Below are 17,208 nucleotides of genomic sequence, written 5' to 3'. Positions count from 1 at the left end.
ATTTGTAAGTAATAATAGCGAGCGCAGCTCGCCGGCGCGCAGCGCCGGCGAGCGAGGCGAGCTCTAAGAACCAGTGTGCGCGGGAAAAAGAACGAGCAAAACCTACAGTTCATCAAACAAAATTTTTTGTCTACGTCCCATAATGCTCCCTAATGTTTTCACCCGTGGTGCTATGCCAAAAATGGCTGACTTTTAACTCGTAATTTACGGTGACTTAAAGTTTGAAGACACGTTTTGAGTACCGCATATGCTTTGGCGAGACTCAACAGATTTGTAACATGCTTCCATATCTTCGTATTGAGTCGAGAAACGTAAACAAAGACGAGCAAAGTCATGGATGACGTCACAATGCACTCGCGCTATATTTCCCGCGATAAATTTAGAGGTGGATCAAACATTTGTAATGAGTGTACTGGCTATTTCAGTATAGACTGCGATACCTGCCTCATTGACATATGATTTGTTTTTAATCTTTTTTTAATATAGAGATTATATATATATATATATATATATATATATATATATATATATATATATATATATATATATATATATATATATATATATATATATATATATATATATATATATATATATATATATATATATATATAAACTAGCAAGAGCAATACTTTACTGTCATATCGATCCATTTCTAAGCTAATTGTGCATGCATGTACAGTAGGCAGGTAAGTATATGAGAAGGGAGGAAATAAACAATAGAAAATTTTGAACTAAATAAAAAGGAATAAAATGAAAAAATAAACAGGTAAAAAAAATTATGTAGATATTGCATATAGTCAGACTATTGAATTTAAAAGTGGGAAATTACACACTTACAAACAGGTACCGCTCTCTCTCTCTCTCTCTCTCTCTCTCTCTCTCTCTCTCTCTGGGTAGGGGGTTGCGCTGTATGTATCATAACCATTAAAATTAGTACCCTTGGCATACTTATTGTAGAGCAATACTCTCTCAAAAATTCTATGAGTTCGTTGATACCTAAATAAAACTATAAGTTGACATTGATGCAAGGTATGTGTAATTCTTGCTGCGCTCGCCAGAACGGTAGCACCGTAAAACATATTAATGAAATGAATAAAGGTAAACTTACTTATGTAAACAAGTAAACTATGATCGATAATCAAGATAATTTTATACTTTTTCAATTTTAAACTTGTTGCTCATATAATTTGTAAAGTAACCTTGATTGTTTAGACCGTCGAAATATGGGCACACAAGGATACCTTTACAGTTATCTCACGAGAATTAAAACAGCCAGCCTCCATAAAATATGGGAAGTTAATCGTGTATTCCTAATCTAAAACAGGGGAACAGGACATAAATATCACAGTACATTTTCATTTGTAAAGTAGTTTGATTTTAAGGAGGCTGGATGTTCATCAAATTGACTATCAGATCTACCTAAACTTTTAAGATATGATCTGTTTTTCTTATAACTTAATCTATAAACTACGAAAGACGGATAGGGCCACATCAAAAAAAAATGTTTATCTCGTAATTACGAGAAAAGATCTCGTTACTACGAGTTAATTATCTCGTTATTGTGAGAAAAGATCTCATGTAGTTAGGAAAAAATAGTAAAATAAGCATGCAGAGTGTCCAGATCAAAGTATCTTAGTGCTAATGGAGATGAGAGGGTGTCATGTCCATGGAAAATATTTCATACGGTGATATTGTTTAATCGACAATGGATATGTTGTGCAGCAATGTTTGATTATATGATGGTTTGAAATCGTTAATATTAGCGATTTATTCAGAATTATTTAATTTTGAAATTTCTAATATTTGAAAAGTTAATGCTTTTAAAAGCAAAATTAACAAACTTACTGGGATATTGTCATTTCAGGTGTATAAAACTCTAATGTCTCTTCAATACGCTCTGTGAAACTTGAATTGATAGTAAAATGATTTCCAAACAATTCACTGCGGTTATCGTCTATCAAGTACAAATTTTCATGCGTGTCTTGGAAAAAATGAACTGTTTTTCTGTACTTGCGTTTTAACTTGAATATTATGAAGAGTTGCACGTCTACAGTCATGAGTACAAAAACAAAGAATTTAAAATCAGGGCTGCATTTTACAAAAGAACTTACTATAAAGGTGTTAATATTTACAGCCTCGTAAAATGATCTTTAAAGAACAAAATTGACATGCATCCATGAAACCATTTGTTTAAAATATTTTAATTCCCATAATTATATTTTCCAGCCATAAGAATAACTCATTGATTAGTTGGTTATTAATAAGCATTTATAGATTTGGTCGTAAGTCGTAATTAAGTTCTTTTGTAAAACGCAGCCGTTCCAGATCACAAAACAATATATGATATGTATATAAACTAATAAACTATAGCAGTGAGTCTTTATTTTCGAGTACATGTAATCAATATATGTAGTACATGTAATACTAATTTAGGTTAATTCAAAATTTACAACATAAAACAGACATGCTTTATCTTACAAGTATAAGTACACTGATGGTGGAATTTAAATTAATTATAAATCTGACTAGTTCTATCTCACACTGCACAGAGTAATACACGTCATAACATGTACAACAGTTACACATACATTTGTATGTTCCAATTGAGCCGGATAACATGCATGAACATTCAATGTTACAAAATAAGAAACAAGACAAACTTGTTCAATGTGTTTTATAAAATATATTATCAATAGAAGAAAGTTTTTCCTAAATCAAATTAAATAAAAATATGACTATAATTATTTAAGTTCCAGAGTAAAATTTGTCCAAAATTCGTTATTGGGGTATTCATATTTAAACCCCAATAACGAATTTTGGACAAATTTTACTCTGGAACTTAAATAATTACAGTCATATTTTTATTTAATTTGATTTAGGAAAAACCTTCAATACCAATGTATACTATATCCCAAGTTTCTGCATGCTTCCACCACTTATTGCGTAATATCTCGATACTATAGTAATCATAAATTTATACGGTATAAATACCTGTGTACCCATACAACCTCCATTGACTATCATAGGCTATAGAATGAAAAAAAGTCCAGATTATCTCTTCTAAAACTCTATCGCGTCAGGTTTCAATACACAACCAAAAACAGACTTTGCAAAAGCCGTGAAAATATGTCCCCCGTACTTCCGAAAGGAAACGTAAGATGTTCGTTTTTGTTTATGCCGCGAAATTCTCCGGGTATAAACAGATGATATATATGTATGTCAATTGAGAAATCTTGGGATTTTTTTCCTTTTATCAGTTTAAATTGTACTTCATTGACAGGTATATTTTATATCATTAAAAGTCATCAAAAAGCAGGGACGTATATACTACACATGTAGTATATACGTCCCTACGTATATATACTATAGTATATATACGTCCCTGCAAAAAGTGACAAAAACAATAACTTGGGACACACACGACCTACAAGTAGTTTGTTATTTCATAACAAATAATTAGGTAGTCTAAATGTATATGTAAATCCTTTTAAAATGACAAAAACGCGATTTTCGACAAACTTTTAGACATCTCTGAAATGACTCCCCCATGCTCTATTTTAAATTTCCCGCGATTTCCATATCGATTTTCTGTATGCGGAGTTACAAAATGCGTGCAAAATGTCAGCCTTTGGCAGTTTGGCCTCGTCAGTCTCAGTTGTAAAGTAAAAATGTAAACAAAAGGCTGGAGGGCGTATCATGAACGAAGAAACAAAATGTTAGACAAGGGCAGTTTTACTCTGTTTGGGTTCGGAATCTTCTTCGGATTCAGTGTTACGTATTTTTATTCCTTCTACAGCGCTACAACTGTACATCACAGTCCAAAGGGATCTCCGGGGTTCATATTCGGCGGATTTTTTCCAGAGAGCCCACATAGTCATGGGGAAAATGACAAAGTGGCAGGACCAAACCAAATCATCGAGTGGGCAGACCAACATTTTAACACTCACTCAGGTACTTGATCATACATTTGCTTTTAAAAATTTTGTATGTTTCCCTTCCGGCGGATCCATAAATTTGCGATTTCCAGGTGTGTTTAAAGGTATGCCTTCTTCCTTATCTGGATATCGAATAGACCTTCCCTGTTCTGGTCTCTGTGAATGAAATCAGTGAGAGATAAGAGAATAATTGTATACATTTTGCATCTACGTTCCTTTGTTCCCAGGGCATGAGATACGCGTATATACGGGGTCATAAATCACTATAGCTTTTTAGTTTGTGTCAAAAATATCTTTTTCAGTTATTTATCAAGATGTTTTGAACCGTTATTTTTTCTAAAAAGTTAAACAAAAAAACTTTCTATGTAAAACTCTTTACCGTGCAACATAAATCAATCTTGTTTGGCTGAATTAATCTCCACCTTGTTTTTATTTATCCCTAAGGATAATATACCGATAGGATGTACCGATAGAATTCGATTTAGTCATTAATTATTTTTACAGGGCTGTCACATTGCATTTTGAAACTAAATAGGGCCATTATCCTTAAATTTGGGAATTTTTATAATTTAGCAATGTTTTTCACAGTTTTTAATACATGTACTTTTAAATCATCAGAAACCCCAATTACATGCAAGTATCCATGGAATTACATGTAAAAAATAAAATTATTTGAATTTGAGCACAGATATGTATTATGCTATATATTAAAAACAGTGATACATGTACTAAATTAATAATCACTAATCAGCAGACAGGTGGATTGGAGTGGATAAATAAAGATCTTGGATTTATAGTTAGAACAAATGACAAGACATTGCTCATGTTGCTGCAATGTGAATACCAGGCACTGAGAGGTAGATCAGTGAAATATTCAGACTCTATAACGCTAATTTCTATATAATATTGAATTCGTTGATTTGTATTAACCGATTAAGGAGGTCTAGTAACTACATTATATGCTTGTTCAAGACTCGAAATTGCTAGATTTGCGGTCCATGATCTTGGAAGTGCAAGAGGCTTAATTGACACATTTATACAAAACATTAGCCAAGTTTTCTGGTGTATTAGTTTAATACCTTATATTTTACCCCAAGGATAGGTTTTGTATGTCAATATTGTACTACAAATTCATACTTTTTACTGGTATTAATACCTACTTCATGTATTTCAGCTCTTTTAACTCAACAACGATCAAAATTTTTAATACATGTATTTGATAATGTCACAATAAATGTTAATGAAAATGATATCCTATGCCATTCATTGTTTTCCTACAATTTTTATGGCTTGTTTTTTGTTAAAAATTTATAATATCATTATGTTTTTTGTGCATTTAGATATGACCTGGCTAATAGATATTGCTTTTCGCTCAATCTTCAAAAATCTAAACATATTCGGAATTCCCATGTATTCTGAATATATGTTGTGTCAAAATTTTAAAATAGAATAAGACATCAAAAGCCAAATATATTTTCAACTACTGGTAATTTTTAAAATTATCAATTGTTACAAAAATATCCAAAACCCAGCTTTTTATATGGTAAACTTTTTTTAAATGCCACTGAAATATAAGATTTTTATCTCCAAGTTCTGAATATTGAGTGAAAATTCTTTTGCATCTGATATATTACAGGTTTTAGTCACAGTATTACATAATAAACATTTTAGAAACTTACACTATGCAAGGTTTAAAATTCGATTATATGGGTTGTGGTAAAATTATTTTCATTCCCCAAATAAAAAGGCCTTTTTCATTAAGCTTTATACCCATTAACCATGCATTCATCTGTCCTTATAAGGTGCCTTTGCTATTTCTTCAGAAAGGTTTTCAAGTCCCCTTTGTTTGGATTAAAAAACTTATGTTTTTATATTTCTGATTGCCTGCCTAAAATTTTTGTCTGAAGACCCATTTTAACACTTAGTCTATGTTTTTTTTTTATCAATACCCATTCTTTAGATTTTATGGCATACAAGTTGACAGTTACAAATTGAATAAAAGTAAAGCTTTTGTATCTTCTTTTCTTTACTAAACCAGGATTGTTTATTTTTCTATTTTGACAGAGGAGGTTTCAGAAGTGGCCAGGGCTTTGGAGAAGAAAGTCCGTGTGTTGTGTTGGGTAATGACAAATCCATCAAACCACGAGAGCAAAGCTCGCCACGTGAAAGCAACCTGGGGTAAGCGGTGCAACAAGTTGCTGTTTATGAGTTCCGTTGCTGACGATAAACTTCCCTCCATCGCCCTGAAAGTTTCCGAGGGCCGCAACAACCTATGGGCCAAAACGAAAGCGGCCTTCAAATACATTTACCAAAACCATTACAATGATGCCGACTGGTTCATGAAGGCAGATGATGATACATATGTTATTGTAGAAAATCTGCGGTAAGAATTTTTTTTTGCAAATAAAAAGAATTAAGTAAATTTTTCAAGGTAATTTTGAGATGAACTACTATAGTATGACACAAAGGAAACATATTAATCTAATCTCCTGTGTGATTGGATTTGGTTTGAAGCAATGGGGCCATTTCTTGGACTCCTGTCACTAGGGTTGTCTCTAAGACCCGGGAGGCAGGAAATTCCCCCACCAATAACTACATAAGCTGTTATTGCATTTTAAACACAGTCAAGCAATAAGCTTGACCCACAGCCCCCTTCTACTTTTTAATATCTTCCTTCTACTTCAATTTTTAGAGACAACCCTGCCTGTCACCCCCCCCCCCCCCCCCAATAATCTTAAGGTAGCTTTCTTTCTTCTCTGTGTGCTACTTTCCAAATACAAGCATGCATGATATTACCTGCTGTCTTGTTCTAGATTCGACACTCAACACCTCTTATTTTTACCTTTGCAAACAATGTTTTAGGGGAGAGATAGTTAATAAGAGTCATATACTTTAACAAGTTACAAGAAATTGATAATTAAGATTTGATTTATAAATCTATAGGTAGAAGAAGAGATTGTCTTAAAAATGGTTACAAAACAAAGTTTTTGTTTTCGATAATTATAAACTTCAAGATTTCATTTCATTAATTTAAGGTTATGAATCATATAAGTAATACTATTATTCACTGTGAAAATTATTTCAGCTTTTCATAAAGAGATTTTCATACCTGTAAGATGTTATCGGTAGTACACATATATGATATGAAATGATATGTACATGTAATGGACATGGGTGCCTTTTGAAATAAAACAATTATAGTGGGTATTGGAAGGGAAGAGGCCTTTGGGTTTTTCAGTAAATATCTTGCTATTAAGATATGAATATTGTTGTTTTTTTTTTTTTATTGAATTCTTAAAATGGAAAGTGTTTTACTTTAAAATTTAAGAGGAAATGACCCAGTACAACATGTATTAGCTTCCTGTGACTTTACAACCCCTATAACACAGCTACCTGTGACATTAGAACTAAGGTCCACCCCCATTTAACCTTGTCGATAAAAGAATTTGCGATTGAATTCTTCTGTAAATAGATTGCTCTTCTTATCAGGTCTGGGTTCCTTCGGTCTGGTCAGGCCTGGAAATAGTAGGATATGATGATAAGATGGTTTATATACTGGTAACACATGTATGAGTATATACCACGTAGATTTCTCCAGGGCCTTTATACATGTAACGCTAGGTCCGACTCACACATACCTTTGATTTAGAGTGCAAATTTCCCTTTTTGCGAACATGTCCTACATACATATGTACAACTTTTTGTAAAGTAATATGATGTGGCTCAGCACATACAAACTGCACAGTGTAGATCTAGAGTTTATTTTTTGAATGTCGTACTTTCATGTTCATAATTTAAATGTGTCTTCTTCTTCATATGTATTGCTTGTTTAGATTAAAGGGAAAGAGAGTAAAGAAAAAAAAAGACAACTTGATTTTAATGTGTAGTTCGTTTATTATTAATGATATAATTGTATAATTAATGGTCAGTGTTCTGACCACTAGTAATGTAACTTTACATCATAAGTGGATACTATATCATTAGAGGTAATATTACTGAAGTGCGATAATTACGGTACATGATATTTATATTTACATGATACATATTTCTATATGCTATTTCTGAAATAGCAGCAGTTACTTGTGATCACTTTTAATGGTTCTGTAGTTTGTTTCAAGTGAGAGTTAACAACTTGTTGAAATGAAACAAATGATATGCACTTATTTAGGCCTATAAAAAAATTGTGTGTTTAGGGTAACACTGATGAAAAAATTAGGTTAGGTAGGTAGGTATTTTTTTTAATTTTATCATATTTTTTTCTGCATGAATCCTAAGAATGTTTGTTTGTGTCATATTTAAAAATGGATTTTTTAATAGAAATAATATAAAAATTCACAATCAGATAAAAACAGACATCTAAAAATGGTAGGGTTGGGGCATTTTTTTTAGGTTAGGTTGGGTTACCCTGAACACACAACTTTTTATTTTAGGCCTTAACGGCTATAAAGAGAAAAGCAGGGAATTGGTGGGACATTGTCATGGTGATAGGAAACTCTGTTCTTGTTAAAGGTACCTTTATGATTCACACACACACACATACAGTATGAGAAGCAATGGGAGAAACTGAGTACCGGTAATTGCATGGACATACCTAGATCCGTCTTGTTTTTTGATTCAGGCCATCTAGATCCGTCAGTGTGTCGACTCATGCAGACATCTTGTACTTAGAGGGTCATCAGTATTGTGCTTTAACTTGTTCTCTCCTGACTCAGGCAGACTGACTGACAAAGTTTATTGAAGTTTTTCAAAATTTAAATAAAATTATTTATATACAACCTGTTATATTTGGCTGTGTATTCTATTTTAGCTTTTTTGGCAAAAGTATCAAGTATATTGGACATTGCTAAATGTCATGCATACATATATGTAAGTATTAAGTACATTTACAGAAATAAATATACACTTAAAAAATGCTTGCCACATTTACAGTAATTCGACACCTTCAAATTATGACATCATTTGTGGAGTAACAGGATCTTCGCTGCTGCATAGCAACGAATGCAGAATGTTTGACGGATTTTGATCTCAAGATGAGATGAAAAAAAATATCAGATAATTGTGTACAGCTGGTACATAAAATTAGCATTTATGATGTTGTCACACAGTAGTTGTCACTGGTACATGTATTGATCATGATAAAAATTTATTTAAAAAACACTCCCTTCCATCTGCTGCGACTGATTGTAATGGATTCCTGCACCCACAACACTTTTTTGGACATACAGTTTTGCAGACGACTGGACAAAGACATTGGAGTCTGGGATGGTTTTATCAATTATACAACCAAGATTTCGTTTAAATCAGTCACGAAACTTTTGTTGCTCATATTTGTTTGTCGGATTAGCAGCTGTGCATCTTGAATGTCTTTCATTGAAAGAAGAAAATTATCTTTGTATTTTTTTACGTGTTTGTTCTTAATTTGACTTAAGGATGTAATTGTTTGATGAATTGATTAAAGTTTCCATGCACTCTATTTTCTATTGTCTGTCAGCTACTTTGTAGAACATTGGATGAACTATAAGTATATACCTCTAATCAAATCCTATTGTTCCTCTAAGAAAATTTGATTGTATCGAGTCTTTGTAATTAAAAGGCCACACCAATATAATTTCTTGTTCGTCTAACCCCACACGCTTGTATTTCGATCAATAAACTATACAAATAATATTATTAATTTCCCACATCCAGGAAATTATGCGCTGTTTTCTGTATTGTTTTCACTCTATTTTTTGCATGACTAAAAGACTATTAAAAAAAATGGGATTATGGATATGGTTATGTCTAACTTTGCCAAACCCCCAAAACCCCCCCCCCCCCCCCCCCCCAAGCCTCACCTGTTCCGACACCTATGCCTAATTACTTATATCTATGTACATGTAATTTTTAATTATAATTTAAATCATCATTGATGAAATTTTTTTGGACTATACATTACAAAATCGATTCCTAGTGTCATCACATACAAAAGACACTGGAAAATATAAATATTATATGTACATTTATTAAACGAAGAACAGCTGTTAATAGGAACATTCATGCATCATATAACATTAAGTTACCACTGACTGGTTACAGTGATACATAGAAAGCACTTCAGACAGAAGGATGTCTGCAGATATGAGTTAGAATTAGTGTTATAATACAACAGCTACATGTATAAGACTGGCCCTTTTCTTCTTAAGACTTAAATGGATTAATTATTACAATTGATCATATTAATGTAAACTTAGTCTAATGGGCATCCTGTATTGAGTGAATCGTATCTTGTCACTACTGTAGTTGTATATTTCACACTGTAAGCCTATAGGTAGGCCTGTACGAACAATTCATGATTATTAATTTGATATTCCCTGATAGTGGCTCTCTCTCTCCTCTCTTTCTGTCTGCCTGCCTCTGTCTGTCTCTCTCTGTGTGTCGCTGTCTCTCTCTGTGTCTCTGTCTCTATCTCTCTCTGTATCTCTGTCTCTCTCTTTTTCTCTCTGTCTCTGTCTGTCTGTCTGTCTGTCTCTCTCTCTCTCTCTCTCTCTCTCTCTCTCTCTCTCTCTCTCTCTCTCTCTCTCTCTCTCTCTCTCTCTCTCTCTCTCTCTCTCTCTCTCTCAAATGCACCACCTCCTCCTCTTACTCATTTATATTTCTACAGTGTCTACTCAGGAGTGACACACAGTAAAATTTGCTACAAAAAAGGGAAAAAGGTTGATATCTATATACAGGTAGACTTCTACAGTTTCTGTTTGTAAAGTAGAAAAAAAACCCAAAGGGACAGTGTATGTTCACAAAATCTTTAATGGAACATGATACATCTGTCATTTAATATTATCAGGGTTATTTTCATTTGCTTTGTGTAAACAAGGCCTTAGGTTTTGAGTGTCTTTTTAAAAGGCATTATATCGCTAAACAAGTGTAACTTTGTTTTTGTAAAGTTTGTCACGTTTCGTTTTGATAATCTGACTTCAAGCCATATACTTGTAGCCTTCAATCTGAAAAGTGTACTTAGCATACATATGTAGTCAGAATCACTTAAATCTGTCAGAGAATGAGTGATTATAATTAATAGTAATAATTAGCATTTCTCTCTCTGTAATGTTATGGATTATAAATAGCGTATTAAGGATAGCTTGCAAAAAGTCTGACTCTTTTGTATTTAAGGTGTAAAATGCATAGATTTTCAAATGATGCTTTCTGTAATAATGATAAGTCGACTATTCTCTGATGTTAAATATTTTTTTTGGGGAAAAAAGGGAATAGCAGATATATTGAATAGTAATTCATGCAGGGTAGATGAAAAAAAAAACCCTCAAAAATTCAAAGAACTGCCACACAAGTACATTTCATAGAAGGTGTGTGTGTGTGTGTGGGGGGGGGGGGGGGGGGGGGGTGGGGCAATGCATAAGGGCTACAAATTGTCTTCCCCAAAGCTTTCTCCGCCCTGTGTATTGCTCAAGTAAAATAAAGATTATATGATTTTACATGTATGCCTGTAGCTTCACTTATATATTAAACCCATGCACTAAACAATTGGTTGTATAACAATTAATATTCTTTTTTAAAACTGTCGTAGACCAAAATAAAATCGTGAAAGCAGGAAGGTGATTGATAGTGTCATGCAGTAGGTAATTACCATAACCAAATAAAGAACTCTCTCTGAAAAATGAACACATTGTTCTTTTATGATCTAGCTCCGATCAATGATGAGGCTCTCATCCTATTGTGAAGAATAAGATCATTACATAATTACCTCCCTTTGTTAGCATGCCTGTTTATATATGGTATGAAGGCATAAAAGGGATTTAAGACCATCATCCATGAACGTAGATCTTGATTACCATTGATAGTTTGTCCTTTTATAAGATCAAACAGAATGAAAAGAGCCATTCATCCCATGCAATCTGTTACAGAACCATATTGTGAATTAAAAGACAGCTGGCTGGGCAACAAATTAACTATCAAATCTACCATAAATATTTAGAAATGATTTGTAAAGCTTTTAATTAAAATGTTATTTTGTATAAAACAGCTGGCTGGTCAACAAATTAACTATTAAATCTACCATAAATTTTTAGAAATGATTTGTAAAGCTTTTAATTAAAATGTTATTTTGTATAAAAAAAAAATTCCATGAATTTAGCTTTTAATTTGAGTATATTCCTGTATCTTTATACATGCAGAGCTCTTCTTGTAAAGGAGATCAATACAGTATACAAACAACAACACAACCATCCGCAGCCCTCTTAATAGGGAGGTCTGTGGTATAGGCAGCTATCATGCTATCATCCTTTTCCAATCTAAGGTCGTTGGTATTTATACATTAATTGATAAAATCAGCAGTGGTCTTCTATGTGAGGATAGCTATGAGAATGCCATATGTTTGCTGTATAACATGAATTATAATTTTCAGCATTTTGTTGTAAAAGAAAGGTTTAAAAATGTATGGAGAAATGCAGAACTAACTGTAACTTGAGTCACTTTAAGATAGAATTCAGTTATAATTACTCTTTCATTCAATATGGAGTGTGAAATTGTTTGCAATATTCAAATTTTACAGTTTTGGATATTATATATTTTGAATGTATATTAAGAATTCTGCATAATTTATGCAGTATAAATCAGAAACAAAAAGCAGGAACATATTTTTTTTTACTTCATTCAAAAATGATTTTGGTGGCTTTGGTTTCCAGATATTTCCTTGCCAACAAGAACACCAATGAGGCCAGTTACTTTGGTCGACGGTTCAAGCCCTACGTGCCCCAGGGCTACATGTCTGGGGGAGCGGGGTATGTTCTCAGTAAAATGGCGCTCAAAAAGTTTGTAGAGAAAGGGGTGGACGATCCAAAGTTTTGCCGGGTGGATGCAGGGGGAGCAGAGGACTTGGAGTTCGGGAAATGTATGCAGAGGGTCGGGGTCATTGCAGGTAATGTCAAAGTTGATGAGAGTTAAAGGTTTAAATTGTTAATGCAAAGAGTTGGGGTCAGCTGCAGGTGAGATTTAACCTGACAAAGGTTAATGGGAAAGGCTTGTAGGGAACATGGGATTGGGGTCATTGCAAGTAAGGTCAATCATAGCAAAGGTTAAAGGTTAAATTGCTATGGTTAGGGGAAGTAATGTAGAGGACATAAATGCATGGAGTTGAGGCCTTTGCATTTAAAGTCAAACTTGACAAAGGTTAAAATATTTAGTGTTTGGGAAAGAATTATAGAATGTAAAGGCATTTATGTATGCATAGGTGCAGGTTAGGTCTCTCATGACAAAGGTTAAATTTGCATGGGTTAAGGTCACTGCAAGTGCAAAACATAACCAAAATATTAATGTTAAATGTTAATGAATGTATTGTTCACCCCCCCCCCCCCCCCAAAGCAAAATTTGAAGGTTAATTATATAATGTATTTATCTATATCTGTTTAACAATTATCATTGTGGATGTGGAGTTGACACTCATTGATTGATGTCTTTGTATTACAATTATCATTGTCGATGTGAAGTGGACACTGATTGGTTATTTTCTTTGTGACAGGTGACAGTCTGGACAAGCTGGGTAGGGAGACGTTCATGCCTTTTGTACCGGAGCACCACCTGATCCCTGGGATCCTCCCCAAGGACATGTGGTACTTCTCCTACAACTTCCACCCAGTCAAACAGGTCAGTGGGCAATTATTGTAAAAGGGGAACATGTAATATTGTAAAAGGGGAACATGTAATACTGTAAATGGGGAACATGTAATACTGTAAATGGGGAACATGTAATACTGTAAATGGGGAACATGCAATACTGTAAAAAGGGGAACATGTAATACTGTAAAAGGGGAACATGTAATACTGTTAAAGGGGAACATGTAATACTGTTAAAGGGGAACATGTAATACTGTAAAAGGGGAACATGTAATACATTATAATGTAAAAGTGGACCTTTTCAAATCTTACTATTAAAAGGGGAATATTCTTTCAAAAGTTGAACACACCATGTACTGTAAAAGTGGAATTTACACATACTGTTAAGTGGAACATGTACTGTACGAAAAATCAGCAGTAAAATGCTTTGCACTGAAGATGTAAAACACTAGAGTTAAAACGGGAACATAGATGGTATTCAAACTGTAAAAGAACACACTCGTAAACTCATGTTTTAAAAAAAATTGGGTTTTTATTTAAAGATGATGTGTATAATGTAGTTAAAAGCCTTGAACTTGCATATAAATAGAGTTTTTTGATGAAATTTGAGCTCAGTGAAATACATTATTCTGTTTGTATATAGTCAAATGCATCATACCAGAAAAAACATTTCACTGTAAATTTTGTACACATTTTGTATGCATGATCTTTCAACATGCTGCATTAGCTGTTTGCAAACTTGTCTGTTTATTCCTTTTTTCTGAAATGCTAATATATTTGCCAATCATTCTGAAAGTTATGAAATCATATAACTGTTAATTAATAATTCAGTTACACATTACTGTTGTTTAATGTTCTCTCATCGATTTTCATTTCAAATGCATAACTAAGTTTAAGGTTGAATAACACATCATCACAAAATGGCTGACCTCTGATTGAAACAAACATTTTGTTTTATTACAAGGATTTTATCGATGACCACATGTAACTCCATAACCGAGTGATAGTGTCGGGCTTGTGATCCGTTCATCCCGAGTTGTAATCCCGCAGGGGCTTTTGTAGTTTAATTGAATTAATTTTTTTTATCCCCAAACAGCAAATTTTTCTCTTATTTGACATATTTACAGCTTATTAATTATTATATCTTATATATCAAATAATTTACTGTTAATTTGAGTGACTTTTTCCAGGTGTTTTTCCACTTTAAGTTCAACTTATGTTCTAATAACATTAATCATAACATTGACACATATTTTAAGTCATTTTGAAGAAATGGAAGGCTGTTCCTTCAGTTTATATATAAACAAAATAAGATAACCCAGTTACTTATTCTAATTCATTTACCTTTGTTGGTTTAAGCATTAATTTATAATCTTTTTGTTTCAATGCATGGTCAATTCTCAGAATGGGCATTTTGAATGTAGGATCCAACATGAAGATAGGTCAATTCCAAGACTTTGAGGTTTGATTTTAGGGTCCAGAGAGAGAGATGGACTATTTCAGGCTTTGTACTTTAAATGTAGGGTCCAGAGTAATGATTTGCCAATTTTCAGACTTTGTGTTTTGAATGTATAGGGCCCAAAGTAATGATTGGTCAATTCTCAGGCTTTGTGGTTTGAATGTATAGGGTCCAGAGTGATGATTTGTCAGTTCTCAGACGTTATCTTTTAATGTAGGGTCCAGAGTGCTGCAGTGACTACGCCATTTCCTTCCACTACGTCAATCCAAACATGATGTACGTCTTGGAGTACCTCATCTATCATCTCAAACCGTACGGCATCAACACAGTCACTAAGATAGAGATGGACTCCGAGTCAAAGACAGCAGCGAATGTGAACGAGGAAAAGACACTCATAGCAAAAGATAAAATAATAAAATCTGAGACCGTCAAAAAGACAGAGGCCCCCAAAATTTTAAGTACCCTTAAACCCACCCCTCAACCCGTCCGTAAAACCAGCCCCACCCCCACCCCCACCCCCACCCCAATGGCAGAGGTGAAGACGGAGCAGAAAAAGACAGTGGCCCCCAAACTGGACATACCCAAGCCAGGAGAGGAGAAGGGGACGTCATAGCGAAGGGAGGAAGGGAAGAAGTGTCATTCTGGTGAAGAGGTTATTGTGATTTTTGTATGGTTTTAATTGGGATTCGATTCTATAACCTTTGAAAGGGCAGGGTGGTCAAGGCCATGGTAAGACAAAATAAATCTTTTGAAGAAGAAGAGCTCTGCCAAAAAATTACTGGATGGTATAATTGGAAGTCGTTCAGATTTTGGAGCCAAATTGTAAACAGTTTTTCATCTTATACATGTACATGTACTGATGTTAGGTTGATCTGAATGGGTGACCACCCAGCCTTTTCATTGGTTGATATGTTACAATTTGATTTTAAGGGGGAGTTTTTATGTGCTGATGATCTGTGTGTCTGATATTTAGAATGATTTGTAGAATACTGAATGAAAAATGTGTGAGTTTGTCGAATTTATATGTATAGATGCAGAAAATATTTTACAGAAGAATTGTTGACATGCATTTATTTGCCATTTTTTTTCCACGAAAAAATATGCTTGCCATTTGTGTATCATAGATGTGTATTACAGATTATAGTACTCTCATTATGTGTCAATCTTTTATGCTGTAAAGTTTGTTATAGTAAGAAAAGAACTAAAGAAGCAGGCTCAATATTTCACTGTAAAGGCCTACATTCCATTCAAACTATTGTTTGTTTCCACTTTTTTGACCCCATGGATTTTTTTCTTTCATCGGAATGGTTAGTTAAGGATACAAACTTAAGATGTTTATTACATCTATGAATTTCTTTTCAATTTAAAAAGAAGGTTACCGGTATTTTTCTTTCAAATACTGCAAGGATCCAACAGCTTTATTGATAATAAGATGAAAAGCAATCTACCAAACTGCTGCACTTTTTTCCACCTGCTGTTAACATATTATTTGAGAAAGAGACAGCTAGTTTTGTTCTTTGATTGACATTATACATAGGTTAACACTGTTATATTCATACAAAGTATACAGTTTTACATGTGTATCAATGTTTGTATGGCTTTGGAAGCAATCTTCGAAGGGGAGGGATGTCGTATATATAATGTAAAATTTATGTTTTCTACAAAACCTACACGAAGTATTATAAAGTATTGATAATTTCTATTTGATATCCAGCATGAATTTTATGTACATTGCTAATATTTACCTTTTATTCTAGCTATTATATCAATTAAATTATTTTATTGATTGTGAATTTTTTCCTCTTAGGCCATGGTTGAATTCTTCTATCAACAGGGTATATATATCTATAACCCAATGCTTGCTCCTTTCGAGTTAATTCTATACTGTTTGTTCTGTCAATATTTTCTGTTTAAAAGTTTGCCTTCGTTAAATAAAAAAAATCATATATTTCAACATTGATGTGTACATGTTAGACTTGAATTTGAACAGCCTGTCTGTGAAGGCTATAAATGTCATTGTTTGACTGGGTTTAATGCTCTGGTCGATGCACACTCAAGTCGTAAAATTTTCCTTTTGAAAGGTAAAAAATGGACATTTCTTTTTATGTTAGTTGGGACCTATCTCTTCAGAAAAGAAAGATTTTATGAGAGAGAGAGAGAGAATGAGAGAGAGAGAGAGAGAGAGAGAGAGAGAGAGAGATGGGGTTT

The 17,208-nt window shown here is 33.5% G+C and overlaps 1 protein-coding gene across 1 annotated transcript; it reads left to right on the top strand.

Moving 5' to 3' along the window:
- The first annotated feature begins 3,586 nt into the window (after positions 1 to 3,586).
- LOC128164289 (glycoprotein-N-acetylgalactosamine 3-beta-galactosyltransferase 1-like) lies at positions 3,587 to 16,956 on the top strand. Its single transcript, XM_052828067.1, has 5 exons — positions 3,587 to 3,954; positions 6,003 to 6,321; positions 12,614 to 12,846; positions 13,447 to 13,571; positions 15,218 to 16,956. The coding sequence occupies exons 1-5, from the start codon at positions 3,717 to 3,719 to the stop codon at positions 15,611 to 15,613; spliced, it is 1,311 nt and encodes a 436-aa protein (XP_052684027.1). The 5' UTR covers positions 3,587 to 3,716; the 3' UTR covers positions 15,614 to 16,956.
- Positions 16,957 to 17,208: the final 252 nt, after the last annotated feature.

The sequence above is a fragment of the Crassostrea angulata genome, chromosome 9 (assembly GCF_025612915.1).
Source record: "Crassostrea angulata isolate pt1a10 chromosome 9, ASM2561291v2, whole genome shotgun sequence".
Lineage (NCBI taxonomy): Eukaryota > Metazoa > Mollusca > Bivalvia > Ostreida > Ostreidae > Magallana > Magallana angulata.
The sequence above is the reverse complement of the archived record's forward strand: the minus strand, read 5'-3'. Positions and strand labels throughout refer to the sequence as shown.

Excerpts from the sequence above, each read along its gene's own strand:
- LOC128164289 (XM_052828067.1), top strand. The coding sequence starts at position 3,717 with ATGTTAGACAAGGGCAGTTTTACTCTGTTTGGGTTCGGAATCTTCTTC. Across the intron at positions 6,322-12,613 it reads GTTATTGTAGAAAATCTGCG|ATATTTCCTTGCCAACAAGA; the intron begins GTAAGAATTTTT and ends TTTGGTTTCCAG. Across the intron at positions 13,572-15,217 it reads ACTTCCACCCAGTCAAACAG|GGTCCAGAGTGCTGCAGTGA; the intron begins GTCAGTGGGCAA and ends CTTTTAATGTAG.